This window comes from Danio rerio, chromosome 5 (genome assembly GCF_049306965.1).
Source record: "Danio rerio strain Tuebingen ecotype United States chromosome 5, GRCz12tu, whole genome shotgun sequence".
NCBI classification, from domain to species: domain Eukaryota; kingdom Metazoa; phylum Chordata; class Actinopteri; order Cypriniformes; family Danionidae; genus Danio; species Danio rerio.
In genome coordinates, this window is record NC_133180.1 from 72,195,761 (window position 1) to 72,221,138 (window position 25,378).

At 37.0% G+C, this 25,378-nt stretch overlaps 1 protein-coding gene across 2 annotated transcripts; it reads right to left on the reverse strand.

Annotated features, from left to right (window-relative positions):
• prlrb (prolactin receptor b) lies at positions 1-25,082 on the reverse strand. Of its 2 annotated transcripts, XM_005165610.4 has the most exons (9): positions 24,899-25,082; positions 18,811-18,880; positions 14,252-14,384; positions 13,040-13,209; positions 10,746-10,927; positions 7,692-7,833; positions 6,713-6,812; positions 5,329-5,398; positions 1-481 (listed from the first exon to the last, which is right to left on the reverse strand). In XM_005165610.4, exons 1-9 carry the CDS (start codon positions 24,914-24,916, stop codon positions 2-4), a joined length of 1,365 nt encoding a protein of 454 aa, XP_005165667.1. In that variant the 5' UTR covers positions 24,917-25,082; the 3' UTR covers position 1. The 2 variants fall into 2 exon arrangements, with proteins under 2 accessions (XP_005165667.1, NP_001106972.1); NM_001113500.1 differs by lacking the exon at positions 24,899-25,082 and having other exon boundaries at positions 2-481; positions 18,811-18,886.
• Between the last annotated feature and the right edge of the window lie 296 nt (positions 25,083-25,378).

Genomic DNA, 25,378 nt, shown 5'->3' on the forward strand with positions numbered 1-25,378 from the left:
TTCAATTCAAGACATATTTTTTTTTACATTTGACCTCTTTGTGTTCCTGTACAGGGATGCTGTCTTGTAGTACAAGCATATTGTCATTTATAACATCACTGACCACACTGTAGTCCTTCTGGTCTGGTTGCTCTCTGTCGACCTCAACATACCCCGTAGGTCCGGCAGACGTGATGTCGACGTGCTCACATTTGCATTCGGAGCTCATTCCAGTGTTTCGGTCATGAGCTGTTACACTGCAGTTAAGGTGAAGTGGCTTTTGGGGCTCTCCAAAGACAACGCCGTTCCCTTTGCTGCTTTCTGTAGCGTCTATAAGACAGATTTCTGCCTTATGGATCTCAAAATGAGCTTTGCCCACAGTCATTTCTTCATCACAGTCGGACACCACCAGATACTCCACTTGATGGTCCGTGCTCTGGGATATTTGCGGATATAATCCTGGTGTAATCAGAGCACTGAAGATCTCCTCAGACCTCCCGCTCTGTCAAATGACAAGAAACATAACGTTTTGCATTTCTGAGACTACAGCTTTTCTGGGGTCAATATATAGTGTGGTGAAAATGTAATGAACATGGCAGCACCTCTAATTTCAGCACAGATTGGCAAAATGTAATGTGAAGTTGGCAAAAAGACTGTTGTTTGTTGAGGTAATGGATTAATGAGGTAACCTGAAGATGGTTACTTATTTTAATGTACAGTTCACACTATTAACAAACCATTAACTAAGACTTTTAGCTCAATAAACTACTAATAATCTGCTTATTAATAGTTTGTTAGGTAGAAGTTGGGTTTAGGTATTGATTAGAGATGTCAAATAAGATAATACTCCATAACTTTTCAATCCAGATGGATGTGTGAAAAGCCTTGGAGTAACGATTGATGACCAACTAAACTTCTCTGACCACATTTCTAGAACTGCTCGATCTTGCAGATTCGCACTCTATAACATCAGAAAGGTCCGACCCTTCCTATCTGAGCATGCAGCTCAACTCCTTGTTCAAGCTCTTGTTCTCTCCAGACTGGATTATTGCAACTCTCTACTAGCCGGGCTTCCAGCTAACTCTATCAAACCTCCTCAGCTGCTTCAGAACGCAGCAGCACGAGTGGTCTTTAATGAACCTAAAAGAGCACATGTCACTCCGCTACTCATCCGTTTGCACTGGCTGCCAGTTGCTGCTCGCATCAAATTCAAAGCTCTGATGTTTGCTTACAAAGCGACCTCTGGCTTTACTCCTTATCTGCTCTCACTTCTGCAGATTTATGTGCCATCCAGAAACTTGCGTTCTGTGAATGAACGTCGCCTCGTGGTTCCATCCCAAAGAGGGAAGAAATCACTTTCCCAAACTCTCGCATTCAATCTGCCCAGTTGGTGGAATGAACTCCCTAACTGCATCAGAACAGCAGAGTCACTCGCTGTCTTCAAGAAACGACTAAAAACTCAACTATTTAGTCTCCACTCTCCTTCCTAATCTGCAATTGCCTCTCTGGCTCCACCGCTAACTGTACTCAAAAAAAAAAAAAAAAATCTTACATTACTAATACTTTCCTTCTAAGACTTTACACACCTGAAACTTGCCTATAGCACTTATTCATTGTTGCTCTTATAGTTGTGTAAGTTGCTTCCTTGTCCTCATTTGTAAGTCGCTTTGGATAAAAGCGTCTGCTAAATGTCTAAATGTAAATGTAAATAAGTGCTAATACAGTTAATATCGTATTAATCAGCATGTAATAAGCCAGTAGTAAATGGTGTGAATTGTCTCATAATTTAAAGTGTTACATCATTTTTCTATAAATAAAAAACAGACACTGTCAAAAGCGACAAGTTGACTGTACTTTAGAAGGTGAGTAAACCTGAACTTAATACTGCTGAGTCGACAACTTAATTTTTAGAATTATGCACATAGTTCATTAACTTCATAATAGTAAGGCAATGAGCTTTCTCCATTTTTTTTTCAAGTAAACTCAACTAATTGCTTTAAAAGCATGGGGTTTACTCAGTATTTTATTCAACTAATTGCTTTTTTATAGGGTACAACAGCACATTTAGTTGATAACCATGAGGTTTGCCATTTTAAGCTGACCTCAGAACAGTTAATAATGTCAGTCCCTATAAATATTCGCTAAAAACCCAAAGGTACAACTAAACTGTGCTAATATTCTACGTGAGAAAATTATCCCCATGAACCAGTATTATATTGTGATTTAGTTCATAGAGAAACAGAATATCATATTAAACAAAAGTGGGCGTGGCTTGTTTTTCTACTGGAAGCTGATTGGATGTAGTTAAGTAGGCATGTCATTCAGAAAGATCAGGAAAAAGGTTTGAGGAGTCATTACAACCTAATAGACACCTCCTCCACAACATTTCTGTTTGTTGTCAAAACCGACAGCTGGAGGGGCGTGGCTAAGTATGTTAGCTACCCCCAATACCTCAGACAGACCTAACCTGAGAATTTAACTGAAAACAAACAGGAAGTGCATTTTCAGATTTCAGTTTTAGATTACATGAGCAAACTATGTTTTGTTCTTAATGACATGCACAGGTGAATTGTTCACCACAAAACTAGCAATGTGAGCTAACTAAGGGTGCTTTCACACCAAGACTTTTGTCTTGTTTGCCCAGTTAGCGTGGTTCGTTTGGCATATGTGAATCTAGCAATCGCGCTCGGAACAATCGGTCCAAGATCTCCTGAATGAGGTGGTCTCTGCTCGATTGAAACAAACTCTGGAGCGGATCGATTGTAGTGAGAAAGCGATATGATCTGAGCCCGGCTTTATCACAGTGTGTTATGGATATGTAATACGGCTATTTAAAGACAGAATTATGAGTAGGGTGGGAGGTCATTCCAGACATCCCAAGTCATCTGGAGGTTTCGGAAGTCTCCCGCAAATGAACAGAGGCTCCCGGATGCCCGCAAACAAGTGATAATCTCCTGGTAATCACGCATCTCTCCCTCCCGGTCCTCAAATACATTGCACACCCTTCTCACCCCTCCCCACCGCATCTCTCCTCACTCTTCAAACAAGTCGCGCGCACCCTGTCAAACACCACCAACCCCCCAACAGCTGAGCGTGACTCTGCAAAACAAACCGTGAAACTGACCAATGTGAGGAAAGTTTACTCACACGTGACTTGTTTTAGCTCTTTTGCTCCGTTTAGAAACTCTGCAGTGTGAAAGCGAACCGCACCAAGAACAAAGAGCAACAATGTAACAATTTGAATCCCTGTTTCAGGACAGCTGAATCAGCCTGAATGGTCAGATGTCCTAATCTGATTGGATTGGTCATTGCTTACTGTGATTGTGATGTGATTGGTTATTGCTAATTACGGCATGTGTCACAAACGAAATGCCCATTACCATATCTGACAGGAAGCTTCCTTCCCTCTTCAATTTTGTTTTGTTTTGTTTGTGCTACATTATCAGATCGAATGGCGATATCATAAAAAATAATTAGTGCTGCTTGTTTAAACAACTTATTTAAAATGAGTTGAAAAACACAATTCTAAAGGCACAAGCTAATTGTTTATGTACAAACTAAGGCTGTGCAATTAATCGAAAATCCATTTTTGATTTTGGCTAAACGATTATTAAACGATTATAAACGATTATTGCATCATATACCGCCCACTTTCCAGTTGTACACATTTGTTGTTCTGCAAAGCTCAGTTCCACATGAAAATAACTAAAAGCATGTACTGTAATGTAAAGTTTGCAGCACGGGATGCGGATCAATCATATTTTTAAAAGCGTGAAAGAGCACATGCTATTGTGTGCGCGCGCCGCACTCATGCCCCATTCACACAGGGCTTCAGCGTTAACGCTTGACAGAGGGCACGTCTGAAGTTGGGGCTGACGCGATCGTCATAGCAGCGTCAGCCAAATAAATAAGTCAGCAATAGGCCACAGTCTGAGCTGGTGTATTTGCATACAGCAATCTGATTGGCTGACGCTTCCATCAGCACTTGAAAAGTTGAGCAAGTCCCAACTTTTGCAGCGAGCAACGCCTTTGAAGTGGCGCCGACGCATCCACAATGCAGTTCGGCAACGCCTGACATCACCCATTCAAAGCGTATTGGAAGTGTTGAAGCTGACACCCCGTGTGAATGGAGTGTTAGCCTTGGACAGGCTAGGAGACGAGCAGATCACACACATCTAACGGCATCTTAATGCGAGCGCTTTAATGGTCAAATACATGCACATTAGTGTCAGAGCGCGGTGTTTAGTGATTATTCATATTAACCCTCATTTGTGTAATAAGCAAACAAGTTGAGAATCAAAAGACATGTAAAAAAGAGAAACCATATCAGAGCCGCACTATTCTTAAAGTGACAGCACGCAATATTCCTGCTGCCGCCTGTTTATAATCAAACAACAAAAGGAGAAAATCCCTCACTGCTCTTGACTGAAGGACTGCTGTAGCTAAAGTTTTTTCTTACAGTGAAGATGAGTTTAAACAACAGATTTAATAACTCATTTCTAATAACTGATTTCTTTTCTCTTTGCTATGATGACAGCACATAATATTTTACTAGATATTTTTCAAGACACTAGTGTTCAGCTTAAAGTGACATTTAAAGGCTGAATTAGTGTAATTAGGCAAGTCATTGTATAACAGTATTTTCTTTAGCAGACAATTAAAAATATATATTTCTTAAAGGGGCTAATAATAAAGAGCGATTAAAATCTATAAAAAAATATTTAAACCTGCTTTTATTCTAGCCGAAATGAAACAAATAAGCCTTTCTCCTGAAGAACAAATATTGAAGGATATACTGTGAAAAATGTCTCTGTTAAACATCGTTTGGGAATGTATGTATATATATATATATATGTATATATATATATATATATATATATATATATATATATATATATATAAATTCACAGAAGGGCGAATAATTTTGACTTCCTCTGATAATCGTTTTGAATAATCGTGATTACAATGATGACCAAAGTAATCGTGATTATGATTTTTCCCATAATCGAGCAGCCCTAGTACAAACCACTTAAATTTGTAAAAACTATTAAGTTAACTTAACTAAGTTAATCGGTTTGTGTTGGACCAACATAAGGGAGATGTGTGGAACCAACATTATTGTCATGTGTATGCACGTACCATCATTTCATAAATACAATACTTTTTACATTGACCGGTTGCAGAAATGAAACAGAAATTCCTGACCAAATGTTTCAGCGCTGCAGAATCAGTTCCTTTTTTCATGCACAAACATCCACATTATCCAATGCATGAAAGATGATATTCAAAAAAGCATATTGGGGCCACTTAAACAAGCTGAAAATGCACAAAAGATGGAGTCTGCTGTACCTTTAGGAGCTGAGTATTTAAGCCGCTGATCTTTGGTTCTGGAACTGGTGGCAGCAGAAAATGCTTCACCCTAGAAAAGAATATGGAAACATTCAATTATCTTCATGTTTCTACGCACTTTGTTTTAATCTTAGAGCTGCACTTTTTTGACTTGGCCCATCAAATGGCTTCCAGAGATTTATATACTGCAGCTATTTAATGCAGTTCTTTTTGTAATTATAAATACATTGACCTGCAGAGACGCATGGATTTGAAGTCTTGCGAATTTTTTGTTTAGTTTGTGTTATGCATTAAAAGCATACAAGATTTTTCACCCAGAAATTACAAATGAAATATTTGAAGAACTTTTTTCAGATGCAAAATCTTCTAAGTGCCGTCTAAGTGTTTTTCTCAGAAACATATTATTATGTTCAGTTATTTACCTTTAAAGGCAATAAAAATCCCCTATTTTAAAAATACAAATAAAAAATGTAATTACTGAACCTGCACACAGAAGCCTGAGAAAAATGCTAATTTAAAAAAAAAATCAGGTTTTGCTTAGAGGGTTTTCCATCTGAATGCTTCAATTCTGTTATTAATTACTCATTCTTTTGTTGTTTCAATCTCCTGAGACAATTGTACATCTTCAGAACACAAATTAAGAAATTTTAGAAATCTCTTATCCTGCATAGAAAGGCAACCAAAAACATTTCTTGTAACCACACAAAGCTCAAAGAACACTATCGTGCACAAAAAACAACAACTTTGTTAGCCAATGTCAACCGTATGCAATGTCAATAGTAAGGTTGCAGAAGACAAGAGAAAGGCAAAGAAAAAAAGAGAAGTCATTTTTACCTTTTTTTGGCACACAAAAGTGTTATTGGACCTTTTTATACTTACAGTTGAACAACTAAAGTCATGTTTTGACCGTGTTTTGTTTCCTTTTCTGCACTTTGAATATCTTATTGCTGTTAATCGAGGATGAGAGAGCTCCAGGATTTCATCAAAAATATTTTAATTTGTATTCTGCAGTAGTGTTGTCACGATACTGGAATTCGTTACCAATCGCTACCATGGCAAATCAGTGATGTTTAGGAACGTGATCAACAGTGCTCAAATGTTAGTGGAAAATGGACGTTTTTAATATCTCAGTACTGATTGGTACCCAATTCCAATATCGTGACAACATGGTTCTGAAGATGAACTAAAAGGTCTAAAAGGATTGGAATGACTTGAGGGTGAGTAGTTAATAACCAAATTTTCATTTTAGGGCGAACTAGCGCTTTTTATAATACATGTACAAAATGGTGGATTATGAAGGAAGTTTTGGAGAAAATGTCTTGGTATTTACAGTAATCAGTTTAAACTCTTTTGCGGTTGTGATGTGGTAGGATGTCATGCTTACTGTGTCTTCTTAAAGGTCATTACTCCTGCCGTCAGCATGAAAATGACAACAGTTAGTGTGACGGCACAGATCACAACTGTATTCTGCATGACAGTCATATCTGCAATATAAGAAACACAAAGGCTTACTGACTGTTCACTCAAGAAACTTACTTTAGCTGCTTGTTCAAACCAATTATTTAAAATGAGAATTCGTTAGTTTTTTTTTTACTTAATTATTTTTAATTTTTTTATTCTTTTCTTTAACTTAATTGTTTTATATTCAATCCACTTAAATTCGTAAAAACAATGCAGTTAAGGTAATCCATTTGTGTTGGGACAAACTGGAGGACTTGTGTGGAACCCAACATTTTTTACCCCTTTAATTGGTTCTTTTCTAAAAGCATCTAAAAAAAACACCTACGGGCTTTGTAAAGAACCTAGGAGGTCATCAAGTTACTGTACAACCCTTTAAACAGGATAATAAATAACTGACAATTCCTAGTTACGACGTAGTGGCGCAGTGGGTAGTGCTGTCGCCTCACAGCAAGAAGGTCGCCGGTTCTAGCCTCAGCTGGGTCAGTTGGCATTTCTGTGTGGAGTTTGCATGTGTTCCCCGTGTTCGTGTGAGTTTCCTCCTGGTGCTTCGGTTTGCCCCACAGTCCAAACACATGCGGTACAGGTGAATTGAGTAAGCTAAATTGTCTGTGATGTATAAGTGTGAATAAGTGTGTATGGATGTTTTCCAGAGATAGGTTGCAGCTGGAAGGGCATCCACTGCTTAAAACATATGCTGGATAAGTTGGCGGTTTATTCCATTGTGGGGACCCCAAATTAATAAAGGGACTAAGCCGAAAAGAAAATTGAATGAATGCCTATTTACGACCTCTTTAATTGATTCTTTTCTGTGTTATGCTACAAATGTTGAGTTAAGTAGCTCAAAGGCTGTCAGTGTGATGATAGAGATAAAGGTAGAGTTGCTGGTGCTGGTATCATCTTACTGTCTGGGATCTGGATGAAAACTGAGGGGCTCCAGTCGCTCCAGAGTCCTTGGTCAAGTTTGCAGCGCACGTCTACCACATAGTTTGTTCCCGGGTGAGGACTGTAGATGCTAAACTCCAACTGTTTTCCAGCACTATATGACTACAGCCACAAGAATCGAACAAAAATGCGTCTCAGTCAGTTTTAAAATGCAAAAATATTCTCTCATACAGACAACAGGTTTGGGATAAAGCACATCGAGGCGGTTGTTATCGCAGAATAAACCCCAACAGGCTTATCAGCTTTATCAAGTCAAATTAAAGACTTTTATAAGACCAGTATGAATGAAATGTCATTCATTAATTCATTTCCCTTCGGCTTGATCTCTTATTTATTAGGGGTCGCCACAACGGAATGAACCACCAGCTATTCCAGCATATGTTTTATGCAGTGGATGCCCTTCCAGCTGCAACCCAGTACTGGGAAACATCCATGCACTCACTGACACACATACACTACGGCCAATTTACGGCCAGTGACCTTTTTGCTGTGAGGCCACAGTGCTGACCACTGAGCCACCGTGCTGCCCAGATGTATAGGACTAAATGGAAAGGATTTTTTTTTCTAATGGCCTGGTTGGGTCAATGGAAAAGATTTTTGAAAAGGAAAATCTGATTGATTTATTTCTAATATGCACACGTTTTTTCCAATATAAAGTTTCTTTTAATTTAAATGATTATAGTTGAATATATATGGAAAACTTGTAAACAAATGTTTTTTGTAAGGAAGATAATTAAACCACATTGTTTTTTGTTAAAAGTTTTATTGAGACTGATTGTTGGTGATTGAATGGGTATTAAATGTGTACTGATTGGGTAGATTTACATAGACAGAAAAATTAAGACCCATTTTAAATGATTTAAGACATAAAACCCAATATTTCAATTAATTTAGAACTTTTTAAGGCCTAAAATAAAGTAGTTTTTGAAATGTAAGACTTTTTAAGACCCCACAAGCACCCTGTTTATTTGGCGAAAACAACCACCTGGATATACTTTACCCTGCTTATTACACAACTACTTGAAACTGCTATTTGAAAAAAAATAATTTAAAACACTAATCAAAATTAGGCAACGCAGTGGCACAGTAGGTAGTGCTGTTGCCCCACAGCAAGAAGGTTGCTGGCTCGATTCTGTGTGGAGTTTGCATGTTCTCCCTGCTTTCGCGTGGGTTTCCTCTGGGTGCTCAGGTTTCCCCCACAGTCCAAAGACATGTGATACAGGTGAATTGGGTAGGCTACATTGTCTTTAGTGTGTGAGTGAGTGTTGAAAGATTATGTACATTTTAGTTCAGTTGCATTTACATTGATTAAACTCTGATGTGATATGATGGGTTGACCTGTGCCTCAACCCCCACTAACTGATATGTGTGAACTAAATGACCCTTTAACAATCTCAATGGGTATTAGCGAAACAACAGCTGAAACATCTGAAGAGGGTCCTGCTGAGCCTCGTAAACAGAATGGTTTGTTTGATGCTAGTATAAAGTACTGTCTCACAGACAGTACTTTGAGTTAAGTTACTTGAAAACCGACGGGTTAACATCACTGCTGAGGAACTGCACTATTGATTGTCTTCAATAAAGTCTTCTCTCCGTAAGAACTTTGGTCAGCTTACTTATTTTATGTATTAGAGTAATCTAATACATTGGCGAGCCACCCAATAACGGTTAAGCCAAATACAGCAAAATCTAACAGTGTGTATGGATGTTTCCCAGAGATGGGTTGCAACTGGAAAGGCATCCGCTGCGTAAAACGTGCTGGATAAGTTGGCGGTTCATTCCGCTGTGGTGAACCCAGATTAATAAATGATTGAATGAATGAATCAAAATTAGAAGGCATTTTAAGAGACTTAATTGTCATTAAAGAGGACCTAACATGCAAGAATCACTTTATTAAGGGGTTTAAACACCGTTGTGTGGCCATATGACCACACACAACCACAATTTGAATATAATGGTAAAAATTAATCAATTCTTTTTTTATATAATCACACCTAATAAAATCTGCAGAAACACTTTGATTGAGATTCTCTCTTTGTCATCAGAGGGGGAAAGCGCCACCCATAATTGACCATCTCTCCCTCAATAACATAGAACATTAGTCTTGTTTTGAATCTGCCACTGTGTTACTTTGCTTCCCTTACTTTACTTTTTTGGCAAAATAAAATTAATTAGTAAGTAGTTACTATTGTGGCTCAGTGGTTAGCACTGTCACCTCACAGCAAGAAGGTCGCTGGTTTGAGTCCCAACTGGGCAGGTTGGTGTTTCTGTGTGGAGTTTGCATGTTCTCCCCGTGTTCGCTTGGGTTTCCTCCAGGTGCTCCGGTTTCCCCCACAGTCCAAAGACATGTTTTATAGGTGAACTGGATGAACTAAATTGGCCGTTGTGTATGAGTGTGTGTGAATGTGAGAGTGTATGGGTGTTTCACCAAATTGTGGCCGGAAGGGCTTCCGCTGCGTAAAACACATGCTGGAATAGTTGGCGGTTCATTCCTCTGTGGAATCCCCTGATAAGTAAGGGACTAAGCCGAAGGAAAATAATGAATGAATGATTGAATGAACTAGTTACTTTCTAACTAATTACATCCAACACTGCTTCCAATCAAGCTTAGCTTTTGAAAATTTCAATTTAGGAAAGAAAAATTAATAATGGGGTGACGGAGAGGCGCAGTATGTAGCACAGCAAGAAGGTTGCTGGTTCGAGCCTCAGCTGGGTCAGTTGGCGTTTCTGTGTGGAGTTTGCATGTTCTCCCTGCATTCCTGTGGGTTTGCTCCAGGTGCTCCGGTTTACCCCACAGTCCAAAGGCATGTGCTATAGGTGAATTGGGTAGGCTAAATTGTCCGTAGTGTATGAGTGTGCATGGATGTTTCCCAGAGATGGGTTGCAGCTGGAAGGCCATCCGCTGCATAAAACATATGAAGGCACTAAGCCGAAAAGAAAATGAACGAATAAATAAAATAATAATAACGCTAATCATGAGAACCATGCATTTCTCAAAACTACTTGAATCTTACCTCCCAACTGCTGTCCTCCTCGTCTCTGCTGTTCAGGATCTTTGAGCGAACTTCATATTTGATGGTTACCCATCCGGAGCGCGTGTCGACATCATGCGGAGGCAGCCACTTCACCAGCACATACTGACTGTTCTGGCTCTGCATCAAACTCACATTCACGCTCTCTGGAGGATGAGGCTGCACTGTAGTGTTCAACAGAAGAAAGAAATAAACGTTTAGAACCACTTTCAAGCGTTCACACTTAGCTGATGATTGTTTATAAAGCTTGTTTGGCATGCTGTCCCGGGAGAGAGCCCTGAGCTCACAAGATCCTCGAGCCCGGGGCTCTCTCCCGTTTGCAAGGCGAGAGGGGAGTTTGAGCTCAGGTAGATCTCGAGAACTCCCCTGCTGTAGTAGCTAATGAACAGATAGTGATTGCTCTTAAGAGAGAACCACTTACTAGGAGCATGTCTATGGTGCCGATTTGGATTAGTCAATTTACTTAGGTTGCATGTTTTTTGAGGGTAGGAGGAAACCAGAGAACCCGGGGGAAACCAACATGAGTATGGGAAGAACGTGTAAACTCCACACAGAAATGTTGGCTGGCTTGGTAAGGACTAGAACCAGTGACGTTCTTGCTCTAAAGGAACAGTGCGAACCACTGGGCCACCGTGCCACCCATCTAGGAAAGGAGGAGAAGTAGGGGTGGAAGGGGGGATTCTTCAAAACGAAGATGGTTGTCATACGGAACTTGGGGTATTTATAGTGCCTTAGGAATCATCTGATTGGTTAATCATAAATTGAATAATGCGGGTCCAGCTGCAAGCAATCCTAAGCACGTGATCCTCTCGAAATTAGTTTCTAAATAAACTTCAGTTAGTGTGAGGAAATCTTTATTTTCAGGTGAACTCCCCCTTTATTCATTCATTTTGCTTCGACTTAGTTCCTTATTTATCAAGGTGTTGCCGCAGGGGAATGAACTGTCAACTATTCCGGAATATGTTTTCCACAGCGTATGCCCTTGCAGTCGCAACCCAGTACTGGGAAACACCCATACACACTCATTCACACACACAACAAACAATTTATTTTATTCTATTCACCTATAGCGCATGTCTTTGGACTTTGGGGGGAAAAAGGAGCACCCGGAAGAACCCACGACAACAAGGGGAGAAAATGCAAACTCCACACAGAACTGCCAACTGGCCTAGGCGGCAACAGTGCTAACCAATGAGCCCCGCACTCTCCCTTTTTAAAATCATAGGAGCAAATTGTTTCAGCAATCACGAACAAACTGCCATGTTTATCATCGCCTTTTCGACTATTATAAACTCGGAATGACGGAATTACTCTCTAACAGAGGCTACCTGTACATGTTCTTGTGAACATTGCAGACACAAATGAGAGGTTTGCACTGACTGTGGGCTATATTACGTGTGTTTTTGAACCCAAATAAGGACTAAATGTCTGCTGTGTGCAGTTTTTCTGTAATTGGTATCATATCGGAGACTGTAAGGGTCCGGATGTGTTCATATATGTTGCATTTATTTATTTATTTTAAACAATTGCAGACGTTACATTAGGCTTTTTCGCTATTTTCGCTATTTCATCATTGATTTGCAGTTATAATCAAATTAAGTTCATAGAAAAGTTAGTAATAAACATTTATACACAAGTATTTGTGTATAAAACATCCGTTTTGTGAGAAGTACTTCTCATATGATATGTAAACGATCTGTACGGCTTTACTGTAGACATTTATTCGAGCACGAATGATGTCAAAACTTTTTGTAATACACCATACCCACCAAAAAGGTTTCCTCAGTAGTGGAAAAGCAAGCCTGATAAAGCTGACCCGTACCGACCCGTACTGTACCAGTCAGAGAAAACATGCCATTAGTCTCTATTTTAGAGGTTGTCACAGTGGAATGAACCGCCAACTATTCCAACATATGCTTTACACAGCGGATGCTCTTCTAGCCGCAACCCAGTACTGGAAAACACCCATACACACTCATTCACACACTCTCAAACACTACAGCCAGTTTATTCAATTCCCCTACAGCGCATGTCTTAGGACTGTAGGGGAAACTGGAGCACCCGAAGGAAACCCACGCCAACCTGGGGAGAACATGCAAACTCCACACAGAAATGCCAACTGGCCCAGCCAGGACTCGAACCAGCGGCCTCCTTGCTGTTAGGTGACAGTGCTAACCACTGAGCCACCCTGATGCGCCAATAATAAAGTCATAATAATAATAACAGTTCATATTTAGAGGCATGTTAATATTGATAAACACAATAAATGAACTCACCGATATCCATAACATCAACTTCCACAGGCTCTGAATAGGCTTTTCCTAGTGCATTAGAGGCCACCACGGTAATGTTGTATATGATCCAAATAGCAGTGTGGCGCTTCTCAAAATGACAGGAATTGATTCCAGCCTTGTGGTAATCCGGGCATTCAAAGACTTCCAAAGAGCTGGAACAGATTATCCATTAACATTATACAATTTGTATTAATATAATACTTCACATCCTTGAGGCAATTTGACAAGAGCTGCGTCCTAAATCGCATACTTATGCACTATTCTACGCCATTTTGTAGTATAAATAGTGTAAGTAGTGCGTTCACACTGAAAACTCTAAAAATAATAAGTGCACTTTAATTACCCGGATGATGCACTCATTCAGCCGCTAAAATGAAGTGTGTAATGATAGATACTTCACGCACTCAACGACCGCAGGTTTGCTTACGTAGCGGAAGGGGCGGAGCTTTCAGACGCACATGTTAAATAACTTTATTTATTTTGGATGGTGAAAGCAAAACTCTCCTACGAGAGTGATTATAGCGCCTCTCGATGGTGAATGTGGCAATACTCACGGCAGGTGTTATTTGATAATTCTGTTGTTTATTTCACTGATTTGGCAACAGTCAAACGTCATCAGGGAAACGGTTTGAATTTCCGCTTAGTAAAAACACATTAGTGTGCCATTTGGGACGACACTACATACATATACTATCCTGTTGAGTGTGTAAGTGCATAAGTACATAGTGCATGAGTGCATAGTGTATAGTGTGCCATTTGGGACGCAGCTAAGGACTTTTCTTGCTGCATTTACTTAAAGCAGGTACAAGTGTTATCAGCATAACTATGAAACGAAATGCCGACTTTGTTAAATATAGCTCCCAAAGCAATGATATAGAGCAGGGACGTCCAAACTCAGTCCTGGAGGGCCAGTGTCCTGGAGAGTTTAGCTCCAACTTGCTTCAACACACCTGCCAGGAAGTTTCTAGTATATAGTAAGAGCTTGATTAGCCTGTTCAGGTGTGTTTGATTAGGGTTGGAGCTAAAATCTGCAGGACACCGGCCGTCCTGGACCGAGTTTGGACACCCCTGCTTTAGAATGTAATAATATTCACATGAACAAATCCACAAGATAAGCCCAATTCTTAGATATTTTCTTTGTAAGCTACATAGTTAGCAGGTAGAGTGATGAATGGAGATTTAGTCTGCACTCACTTCTCTTTTCTGTAATAGAGCTGGTATCTGGTTGGCAGTCCACCGCTTGATCCAGTCTCCCACCAGCAACTGAAAGTCTCTTTCTCAGGCGATCGGCATCTTGTTAGTCTAGGCCTCCCTGGTGGAGAATGACCTGGACAGATATTGTCATTGAAAAGCAAGATATGATATCGGTATTATGCAGAATATAATAGGGCTGCTCGATTATGAGAAAAATCATAATCACGATTATTCAGAGTGATTATCAGAGGAAGTCAAAATTATTCGCTCTTCTGTGAATTTATATATATATATATATATATATATATATATATATATATATATATATATATATATATATATATATATATATATATATATATATATAAATATTTCCCAAATGATGTTTAACAGAGGATTTTTTAACAGTATTTCCTGCAATATTTGTTCTTCAGGGGAAAAGCTGTTTTGTTTTATTTCGGCTAGAATAAAAGCAGTTTTAAATATTTTGAAATCTTTTTTAATAGCTCAATAACATTAGGTCCTTTAAGAAATATATATTTTTGATTGTCTGCAGAAGACACTACGGTAACACTTTAGAATAACTATCAGTTATAACTAGTTATTAGACCATTAATAAACTGTTAGGTAACAAGTTATCAATGACTTGTTAAATAAAAGTGTGTTAATTATTTATAACTGTGCCTTATAGATGGCTAATGGATAACTTACAAGCTGTTAGTTAACAAGTTGTAAATGACTTCTTAACTGTATTTTAATGATTTATAACTATACCTAATAAATTAGTAATAGATCAGTAAAATTAGTAATAGACCATGTGATGGTTCAGTATGTGTGTTTCAATACATTAAACACAACGTTTAACATTTCATCTGTGGAGTTTCTTTGGGAAAACACAGCACACAGAAAAACCTATAAGTGGAACAAGGTTAAGATACAAACATTTTATATTTTAATTATCACATCAAATTTCTGTAGCTTGAACTTGTTCCATCCATTTGCTGTTCTACAAAGTTTCACTTGTATTAGTAGGTGGTTAACAAAGATGAACAACTTATCTGTAAAGTGTGAGTAAATATATTAGTTAAGCGTTAGTTATTAGCTTAAGCATGTTATTGGGTTGTTATTCTAAAGTTGCAACTATTCCTCATTTACTAACAGTTAATAAATGAAAAATAGCTGCAACTTTAGAATAACGTCCCAATAACATATATACACTATTAACTGATACTTAACAAGTCTTTATTAAGTTATTTACTAATCGCTTGTTCATGATCTATTACTAATTTATTAGGTATAGTTATAAATCATTAAAATACAGTTAAGAAGTCATTTACAACTTGTTAACTAACAGCTTGTAAGTTATCCATTAGCCATCTATAAGGCACAGTTATAAATAATTAACAAACCTTTAACTTTTATTTAACAAGTCATTTATAAATTGTTAACTAGCAGTTTATTAATGGTCTATTAACTAGTTATAACAGATAGTTATTCTAAAGTTACCGAAACTACTGTTATACAATGACCTGCCTAATTACACTAATTAAGCCTTTAAATGTCACTTTAAGCTGAACACTAGTGTCTTGAAAAATATCTAGTAAAATATTATGTGCTTTCATCATTGCAAAGAGAAAAGAAATCAGTTATTAGAAATGAGTTATTAAATCTGTTGTTTAAACTCATCTTCACTGTAAGAAAAAACTTTAGCTACAGCAGTCCTTCAGTCAAGAGCAGTGAGGGATTTTCTCCTTTTGTTGTTTGATTATAAACAGGCGACAGCAGGAATATTGCGTGCTGTCACTTTAAGAATAGTGCGGCTCTGATATGGTTTCTCTTTTTTTGGTTTCTCACAAATGAGGGTTAATATGAATAATCACTAAACACCGCGCTCTGACACAAATGTGCATGTATTTGACCATTAAAGCGCTCACATTAAGATGCCGTTAGATGTGTGTGTGTGCTCTGCTTGTCTCTGAGCAGCATGCACTCTTTCGTGCTTTTAAAAATATGCATGATTGGAATGTACATCAATAAATGATGCGCATCCCGTGCTGCAAAAGTTATATTACAGTACATGCTTGTAGTCATTTTCACGTGGAACTGATCTTTGCAGAGTGATAAATCTGTACAACTTGAAAGGGGGCGGTATATGATGCAATAATCGTTTATCTTGATTAATTAGTTAGAAGCCAAAATCGAAAACAAAACCGGATTATCGATTAATTGCACAGCCCTAGAATATAATGCAATATTGGTGCAGATTTTCCACACATTTAAGTATTTAGAAGCATCATGTGATGATATCGAGAAATCTGAAGTGGGCTGTGTTTGTTGACCCTATCGCAATTTAATCTGGAATAAAACATGCAGGAAATCTTATTCTTCAATATCTGTGATGGATTTTTTATATTTATGATCATATATTGATAAATGTTTCAAACAACTTAAATGTTATGTCTAAAACAGGGGTGGGCAATCTCGGCCCTGAAGGGCTGGTGTCCTGCACAGTTTAGCTCCAACCCTATTCAAACAGACCTCCCTATAGAGTTCAAGTGATCTTGAAGACACTGATTAGTTTGTTCAGGTGTGTTTGACTAGAGTTGGAACAAAACTCTGCAGGGACACCGGCCCTCGAGGATCAAGTTTGCCCATCCCTGGTCTTAAAATACTACTAATATTTTTAAATATGCTCTTGTTTGCATACATTTCTAGCACAGAAATCTGAACAATGCTGCCTCTGTAAGGTATGGTGTACCTCAGGGCTCTATATTAGGGCCACAGCTTTTTTTTCTCTCTACTCTGTAAAAAATTAATCTTGAGGCTTGTAATTTTCATTAAAAAATTGATGTGGTCATTAAAAATAATGTGCATATTTTCTTTAAAAAATTTTAATTCTGGATTTATTACAAAATATTGAGAATATTTTGCTAATATAACAAAGATTTAAATTTCACTTATTTTTTTAAGCAAACTAGTGCAATTATTAAGCTTAATTTGAAAACCAATTGAGCTAATAATATTGAGGAAAGATGGCTTCATGTTTATTTTAAGAAAATTCACCCAATTATGTGGATTTCATTGAGATGTTTGCATTTGAATCTCAACAACGGCACTGATCAGATGACATTTTGAAGGAGCAGATCAACCGTGAGATTTAACAAATTTGGAATTCCATTTGATAGTTATATGCTGAAGACATGAATTTGTACCTGCTTTTAAAAAAAAATCCTTGTTAAATAGCCTTGAGGAGGTAAAGTATTGGATTTATATGATTGCTGATTCAGGGGCTTTTGGTATTTTAGTGCTTTTAGACTTAACCGCAGCTTTTGATAGTTTCTCATAGCATACTTTTGCACAGACTTTATAACTGGGTTGGTGTGGATAGGATTGTGCTAAATTGGTTTAAATTCTATCTTTCTGGATGTCACGGTTTATCTATGGGGGTGGGGGGGTCACAGATCGCGTACTGTTCCTTTATGCCATGGTGTCCCCCAAGGGTCAGTACTTGGTCCACTTCTCTTTAGTATTTACAGTATATGTTGCCAGCAAAAATTTGAAATTAGAGATCATTGTTATGCCGATGACACGCAAATCCATATGAGCACTTCTCCCAAGTCATCAGCATCAATGTCATCGCTTAACGCATGCTTATCTGAAATTAAAGCTGGGATGCAAAATAACATTTACATTTATTCATTTAGCAGACGCTTTTATCCAAAGCGACTTACAAATGAGGACAAGGAAGCAATTTACACAACTAAGAGCAACAATGAATAAGTGCTATAGGCAAGTTTCAGGTCTGTGAAGTCTAAGAAGGAAAGTATTAGTAGTATTAGTATTTTTTTATTTTTATTTTTTTGGGGTACAGTTAGTGTGACATTCAGAGAGGCAATTGCAGATTAGGAAGTGAAGTGGATTATAATTATCTTAAACTGTATAGTTCAAAAACAGAGATTTTATTAGTTACACTCCTTCTAACATCAAGAGGTGTAGTGAATTTCCGTTAATGTTTGATGGGTCTGTCTTATCACCAATCCGCAGGAGCGTAATCTTGGTGTTTTCCTGGACTCCCTGAAGCCTAATTTTAAACATGTAGCTAAAACGGCCTTTTATCATCTTGGAAACTGGAGGACCCGGGGAAAAACCCACACGAGCACGGGAAGAACATGCAAACTACGCACAGAAACGACAGCCGGCCTGACAAAGGACTAGAACCGGTGATGTTCTTGCTGTTAAGCAACAGTGCTAACCCCTGGGCCGCCGTGCCGCCCTATGAAGGGAAAGGTGGAGAAGTAGGTGTGGAAGGGGGGATTCTTCAAATCGAAGATGACTGTAGTGAGAAACCCTGGCTCTTTATAGTGGGTTAGAAATCGTCTGCTTGGTGGATCATACATAGCTAAAGCAAGACCAGCCATGTTTAATCATAAGCATGTGATCCTCTCGAAATGAGCTTATAAACAAACTTCACTTAAAAAACTTTCATCAAAACCATAAAAAAATCAGAGTACACAATTTCAGCTTTCTGCATTGATTAACTGAATGATGGAGTCACGTACACATGCTGTGTGGGATCCCGCAGAGGAGCCACACCAGAGTCAGCACCTGCTCTGCATCTCTCATTGTGTCCTGCATGACAAACACAAAATCATTAAGGCGTCCACACGTTAAGCTCCACCTGTAGAGTTTGTTTCTACTTTAAACAGCAAGCTAGACACGCAAAAACAACTTAGCATGTGTAAACACCTTCACTCATCACTTCAGCTGAAAGGTCATTATGGGTGCAGTTTGTTTAACTAATTCTTGGCCACGACAAGATGATTCTTATCTGATTTCATAAATAATGGCCATGATGGCATTAGCGGACTTTCCTTTTCATAATCAATATAGTAAATACACAAAGTCAATTATAATCGACACTGATTTGCTTTCCCGGGAGATTCAAATAAAAAAAAAATGCTATATTTAGATTTTTTTCTATGGAGACTAAAATGATTGGTCGCTAAAAGCCAGTGAATAGCTCAAATTCTGATATATTTTTTATATTATATACAGTTGAAGTCAGAATTATTAGCCCCCCCTTTGAATTTTTATTCTTTTTTAAATATTTCACAAATGATGTTTAACAGAGCAAGGACATTTTCACAGTATGTCTGATAATATTTTTTCTTCTTGAGAAAGATTTTTTTATTTTATTTTGGTTAGAATAAAAGCAGTTTTTAATTTTTTAAAATCTATTTTAGGGTCAAAATTATTATCCCCTTTATTACATTTATTATCATTATCGCTGGTCTACAGCAGTGGTTCTCAAATTGTGGTACGTGTACCTCATGTAATATGTACATGCTACATATGTTTCAAAATTTATCAAAAATGATTTCTATATGAATGTGACATATAATAATATTCATTATATGACATATTGCCATACTTCTAAGGTCCAGGCAACATTTTCAGGTATTGATGAATTGGCTACTATATGTTAATATTTGGGCGAGGCAGTGGCACAGTAGGTAGTGCTGTCACCTCACAGCAAGAAGGTCACTGGGTCGCAGGTTCAAACCTTGGCTCACTTGGTGTTTCTGTGTGGAGTTTGCATGTTCTCCCTGCCTTCGCGTGGGTTTCCTCCGGGTGCTCCGGTTTCCCCCACAGTCCAAAGACATGCGGTACAGGTGAATTGGGTAAGCTAAATTGTCTGTAGTGTATGAGTGTGTGTGTGAATATGTGTGTGGAAAAATGAATGAATGTTAATACTTTTCATTTAAGTAAAGCTCTTTTCTTTTTACCTTTTACACATTTTAATTTAAATGTTGAATCTTTTAGTTTGTTTTTTTTTTACATATAAGCACAGTACAGTGTTAACGTTCAGACTATTTATGTTTAAAGTGGCTGACAATAATAAATATTCTTAATAATAGGAATTAATCTGCCTTGTTTTTGAACTGTGCAGAACTGTAGCTGCTTCAATGGGCTTACTACGCTACTCTGTAATTCAATTCTGCTCATTATGGTGGTACTTGGCGACAATTTTTTTCTGAGGTGGTACTTGATGAAAAAAAGTTTGAGAACCACTGGTCTACAGAACAAACCATCATTATACAATGACTTGCCTAATTACCCTAACCTGCCTAGTTAACCTAATTAACCCAGTTAAGCCTTTAAATGTTACTTTAAGCTGTATAAAAGTGTCTTGAAAAATATCTAGTCAAATATTATGTACTGTCATCATGGCTAAGATAAAATAAATCAGTTATTAGAGATGAGTTATTAAAACTATTATGTTTAGAAATGTTTTAAAATCTGCTCTCCGTAAGACTCTTGGGAATCTAGCATTTTACCTTTGTAAATTTTCATCTCTAACTCGTATATTCATGATACTGACTTTGTAAAAACGTGAATACTTTCATATTTTATTAATGTTTATGCTACATATGTCATGTATATATATTTATGTATATTTGTAAATTAAATTATTTTGTATTATTATATTTTTTCTTATTGGTATTGTACTGTTTTTGTTAAATATCTTATAAAAAATGTCAAATAAAACAAAATATTTTAAAAAACACACAGTTACACACCCCTTTCATTGATTTCTGTTTAACAGAGAGAAGATTGTTTTTAGCGCATTTCTAATCATAATAGTTTTAATAACTCATCTCTAATAACTGATTTATTTTATCCTTGCTATGACGACAGTACATAATATTTGACTAGATATTTTTCAAAACACTTCTTTAAAGCTTAAAGGTACATTTAAAGGCTTAACTAGGTTAATTAGGCAGGTTAAGGTAATTAGGCAAGTTATTGTATAATGATGGTTTGTTCTGTAGACTTTCAAAAAAAATCTAGCTTATAAGGGCTAATAATTTTGACCTTAAAATGATTTAAAAAAAATAAAAACTGCTTTTATTCTAGCCGAAATAAAACAAATAAGACTTTCTCCAAAAGAAAAAATATTATCAGACATACTGTGAAAATGACTTTGTTCTATTAAACACCATTTGGGAAATATTTAAAAAAGAATAAGAAATTCAAGGGGTGGGGGGTAATAATTAGGATTTCAACTGTATAAAAAACTATATGAAAAATTAAATTATGAATTCTAAGAAAAACTTACAAGCACGTTTAGAAATTCCAGAAATGAACTGAATGATAAATATTTTTTACAGCATGGCATTGTAAAATGTTATGAACACAAGGCATCAAAAAAAAAAAAAACCAATAAGGTCAAACGTGGCAAACGCAGGTGCAGAGAGAAGACTTCATGGACATGTACTGCCTTGAAAAAGACGAGTTCAACCAAAGTGTTTTATGTTTTTGGATTGGTACTGTATCATCTGCTATCTGACAATTCAGATGTGATTGCAAATATTCACATTTCCATTTTTACAGACGCACCAGCAACATTATTTGCAGACAATCATAAAATAGTCAGTTTGATCCTTTATTTTACCACATCATATGCACTTATTGACAAGGAAAAGGATTAAAGTCCGAGTCTTCAAAACATTTGACATTAACTTTCTATTTTGGTGCCAGAAAATATAAAAACAAATTAATTTGGTTGTACAAAAGCAAAATGGAACCACCCGACAGCTCAGTGTTCAATACAAACAGGGAAACATTTGGCATAATATGCATATTCTTAAAACAGCCTATTTAAAATGTAAACAACAGGAAAAACACATAAAAGCATAAACACAGACATGCATGCGCTATTTGCAAACAGAAATAATTGTCCCTGAATCACCACAATTGTCATTTGTCACCAAAAATATATATATATAAAAAAAAAACTATTCAGGATCACAGTGCAGCAATCAAATATGATTTATTTGTCATGTTATACCTTTATGCTTTGCCACAACCCTTCAAGCTAATATTTCTAAGCAAGAAGCTTTAAATCAGATAAATTATACTTCAAATGTAGCATGACCACTTACTTTTTATATATCGTAATAGTGCATCAGAACAGGTCTATCTTTTTGACACACAGTAGTCAACATTTCAAATGGATCCAAAATGTTTTTCGAAATAGTCCTAAAACAATAAAGGTTGCTGTTCAGCAGATTTAGGACAATTTTGATGAATGGTTTTGAGCCACTTCAGATGTTGACTTTACTTTTAAAAAAATGCAGGGTTCCACACAATTCATTCATGTTGCACAACATAAAAAATTAAGTTGTCCCAATGAAATCTCAAGAATTGTGTTGTCTCAGCTCATTTTAAATAATTAGTTTGAACGAGTAAAAACAAAACTGAGTATAATATGTATTTGTTAGGCCGAATGACACTGAAATATGAATCCTAAAATTAAGTTAGAATTTTAAAAATTATATTTAATTATGTATAACATAACTATCATTGCAGTTGTCTGAGACGATCTCATATAATAGGCTTTCAAAGTAAAATCAGCTTTGTAAAATAATTTAATGTGAAAGCCAAAATGGGACATTCATCTTTGAATCATGTTAGATAGATAGATAGATAGATAGATAGATAGATAGATAGACAGACAGACGGACGGACGGACGGACGGACGGAAGGACGGACGGACGGACGGACGGACGGACGGACGGACGGACGGACGGACAGACGGACAGACAGACAGACAGACAGACAGACAGACAGACAGACAGACAGACAGACAGACAGACAGATAGATAGATAGATAGATAGATAGATAGATAGATAGATAGATAGAAAGATAGAAAGATAGATAGAAAGGTATATAGATAGATAGATAGATAGATAGATAGATAGATAGATAGATAGATAGATAGATAGATAGATAGATAGATAGAAAGGTAGATAGATAGATAGATAGATAGATAGATAGATAGATAGATAGATAGATAGATAGATAGATAGATAGATAGATAGATAGATAGATAGATAGATAGATAGATAGATAGATAGATAGACAAGACAATAGATGATGAGACAGACAGACAGACAGACAGATAGATACACTATAAATCCCAATAAGTAAAGGTAATTCAAACCATTTGAGGAAACTGACTGTAACAAACCATTAAGTTCAAAATATAATCCTAATGAGTACTGTGAACTTAATCCATTTGATTAAACAAAGCATTTTGAGCACAGTAAAACCCAATAAGTTAGGGCAACTCAAACCGTTTGAGGAGACCGATTGCTACAAACCATTTAGGTTAAAAAAACAAATCTATTTGAGTACTGTGGACTTAATTTATTTGAGTTTAAGTAATGACATATTTAATTAATTCATTACCTTCAACACAGAGATTAAAACTCTTTTCAAGTGAGTAGAATTAACTTTTAGTACATTTTTCAGTTAACTGAATTATTTCATTTGATAAAGTTGACTGTTGGGTTTTACAGGATAGATGGATAGATAGATAGATAGATAGATAGACAGACAGACAGACAGACAGACAGACAGACGGACGGACGGACGGACGGACGGACGGACGGACGGACGGACGGACGGACGGACGGACGGACGGACGGACGGACGGACGGACGGACAGACAGATAGATAGATAGAAGGACGGACGGACGGATGGAAGGATGGGTGGATGGATAGATGGACAGACAGACAGACAGACAGACAGATAGATAGATAGATAGATAGATAGATAGATAGATAGATAGATAGATAGATAGATAGATAGATAGACTCAAAAATATTTGTTTTACTTGTTCAAACTACTTAATCAAAATGATCTAAAACAACACAATTCTTGATAGTTCATTTGGGACAGCTTAATTTTTTAAATGTTCAATCCTTATAAATTTGTTAAAAGTGTTAAGTTAACTTAATCGATTTGTGTTGGGATAACACAAATGAATTGTGTGGAACCCGGCATTTTTTACAGAGTAGATAGATAGACTTATAGCTTATTGCATGAATTAGTACATCACTAGTATGTTTCTATATAGATTAGTATGTTATTAACATGTTTCCAGTATAAATTAGCATGTTTCTAGTATAGATTAGTATGTTGTTGTTTCCAGTATAAAATTTGCATGTTGTTTACAGTGTTTAATTTTTAGATTCACTTTCATTTAAACATTTAAGAACGTATGTGTCTGGAAATGAACGAAGTTGAAAGGTCTTTTCTAAAATCAGTTTATCTAATGTTCATAACATTACTAGAGAACGGAAAACTCCACAATGGCTGAGCTCTCCGTCCTCCAGGGGCCAAATCAGCCACGGCTTTCTCAATAATAATGCGATAATCATAAACAAACGATGTTACAGAAAGCCAACATGAGGAGGTTTAGACCGTCAATCCATTTAAAAAAATCTATTTTGGAAAAAAAGACGTCTAATTAGCCTATTTCTATACATCACGTCTAACAATATATATAAAAAAAACTATATTATGTTTTTAAAAATAATAACTTAAATATGATACAAGGCAATAATAAAGGATAACAATGAAAACAATATAGAGAGCCGACCAAACGTGGGTTAAACTTTCAACCTAGGCTATAATAAAATGTGAACCCTCCGATATTTTATTCGTGACATTGCTGCGCAAAATACATACATATTTTTAACATAATAAAATTGACTATCGTGTGTGCAAAAACATACTCAGAAAGTATCTGCAGAGTTCTAAAATATTAATATCATAGCGTTTGATGGAGACTCACCTGGATCCGCCAGTTCATATGAGTGGAAAAACACACAGCTTCTTCACCTGTGATTCTCCCATAAACCGCACGCGGGCTGCATGTCGGACTGATTTTACTTTTTAAAACGATTTTCCCGAAACGAGGTGTACTATAAGAGGACAAAACAAACACAAAGTCACCCTGTTGACACCGCAGTCCTTCTGGGTCTCTAGTTTCACACAAACAGCCCTAAAGAGACTTGAGGAGTGACGTATTTGTTGTGTGACGTTACTTAGTCGTTACCTACCAATGACCCGGTGTCTCTCTCTCTCTCTCTCTCTCTCTCTCTCTCTCTCTCTCTCTCTCTCTCTCTCTCTCTCTCTCTCTCTCTCTCTCTGTGTGTGTGTGGGAGAGAGAGCAATTGTAAACCAGAGGTGAGTAATCCAGTAGGCTATAACACTTTTATCATCGCCTGATAACGCATTGTTTGTGAGTTTAAATGATTTTAAATGATTTTAC

Coding starts and splice junctions, on each gene's coding strand:
- prlrb (XM_005165610.4), bottom strand. Junction 10,928..13,039: donor AGTTGATGTTATGGATATCG/GTGAGTTCATTT, acceptor TGAACACTACAG/TGCAGCCTCATCCTCCAGAG. Junction 6,813..7,691: donor TTTCATCCAGATCCCAGACA/GTAAGATGATAC, acceptor CTTATATTGCAG/ATATGACTGTCATGCAGAAT.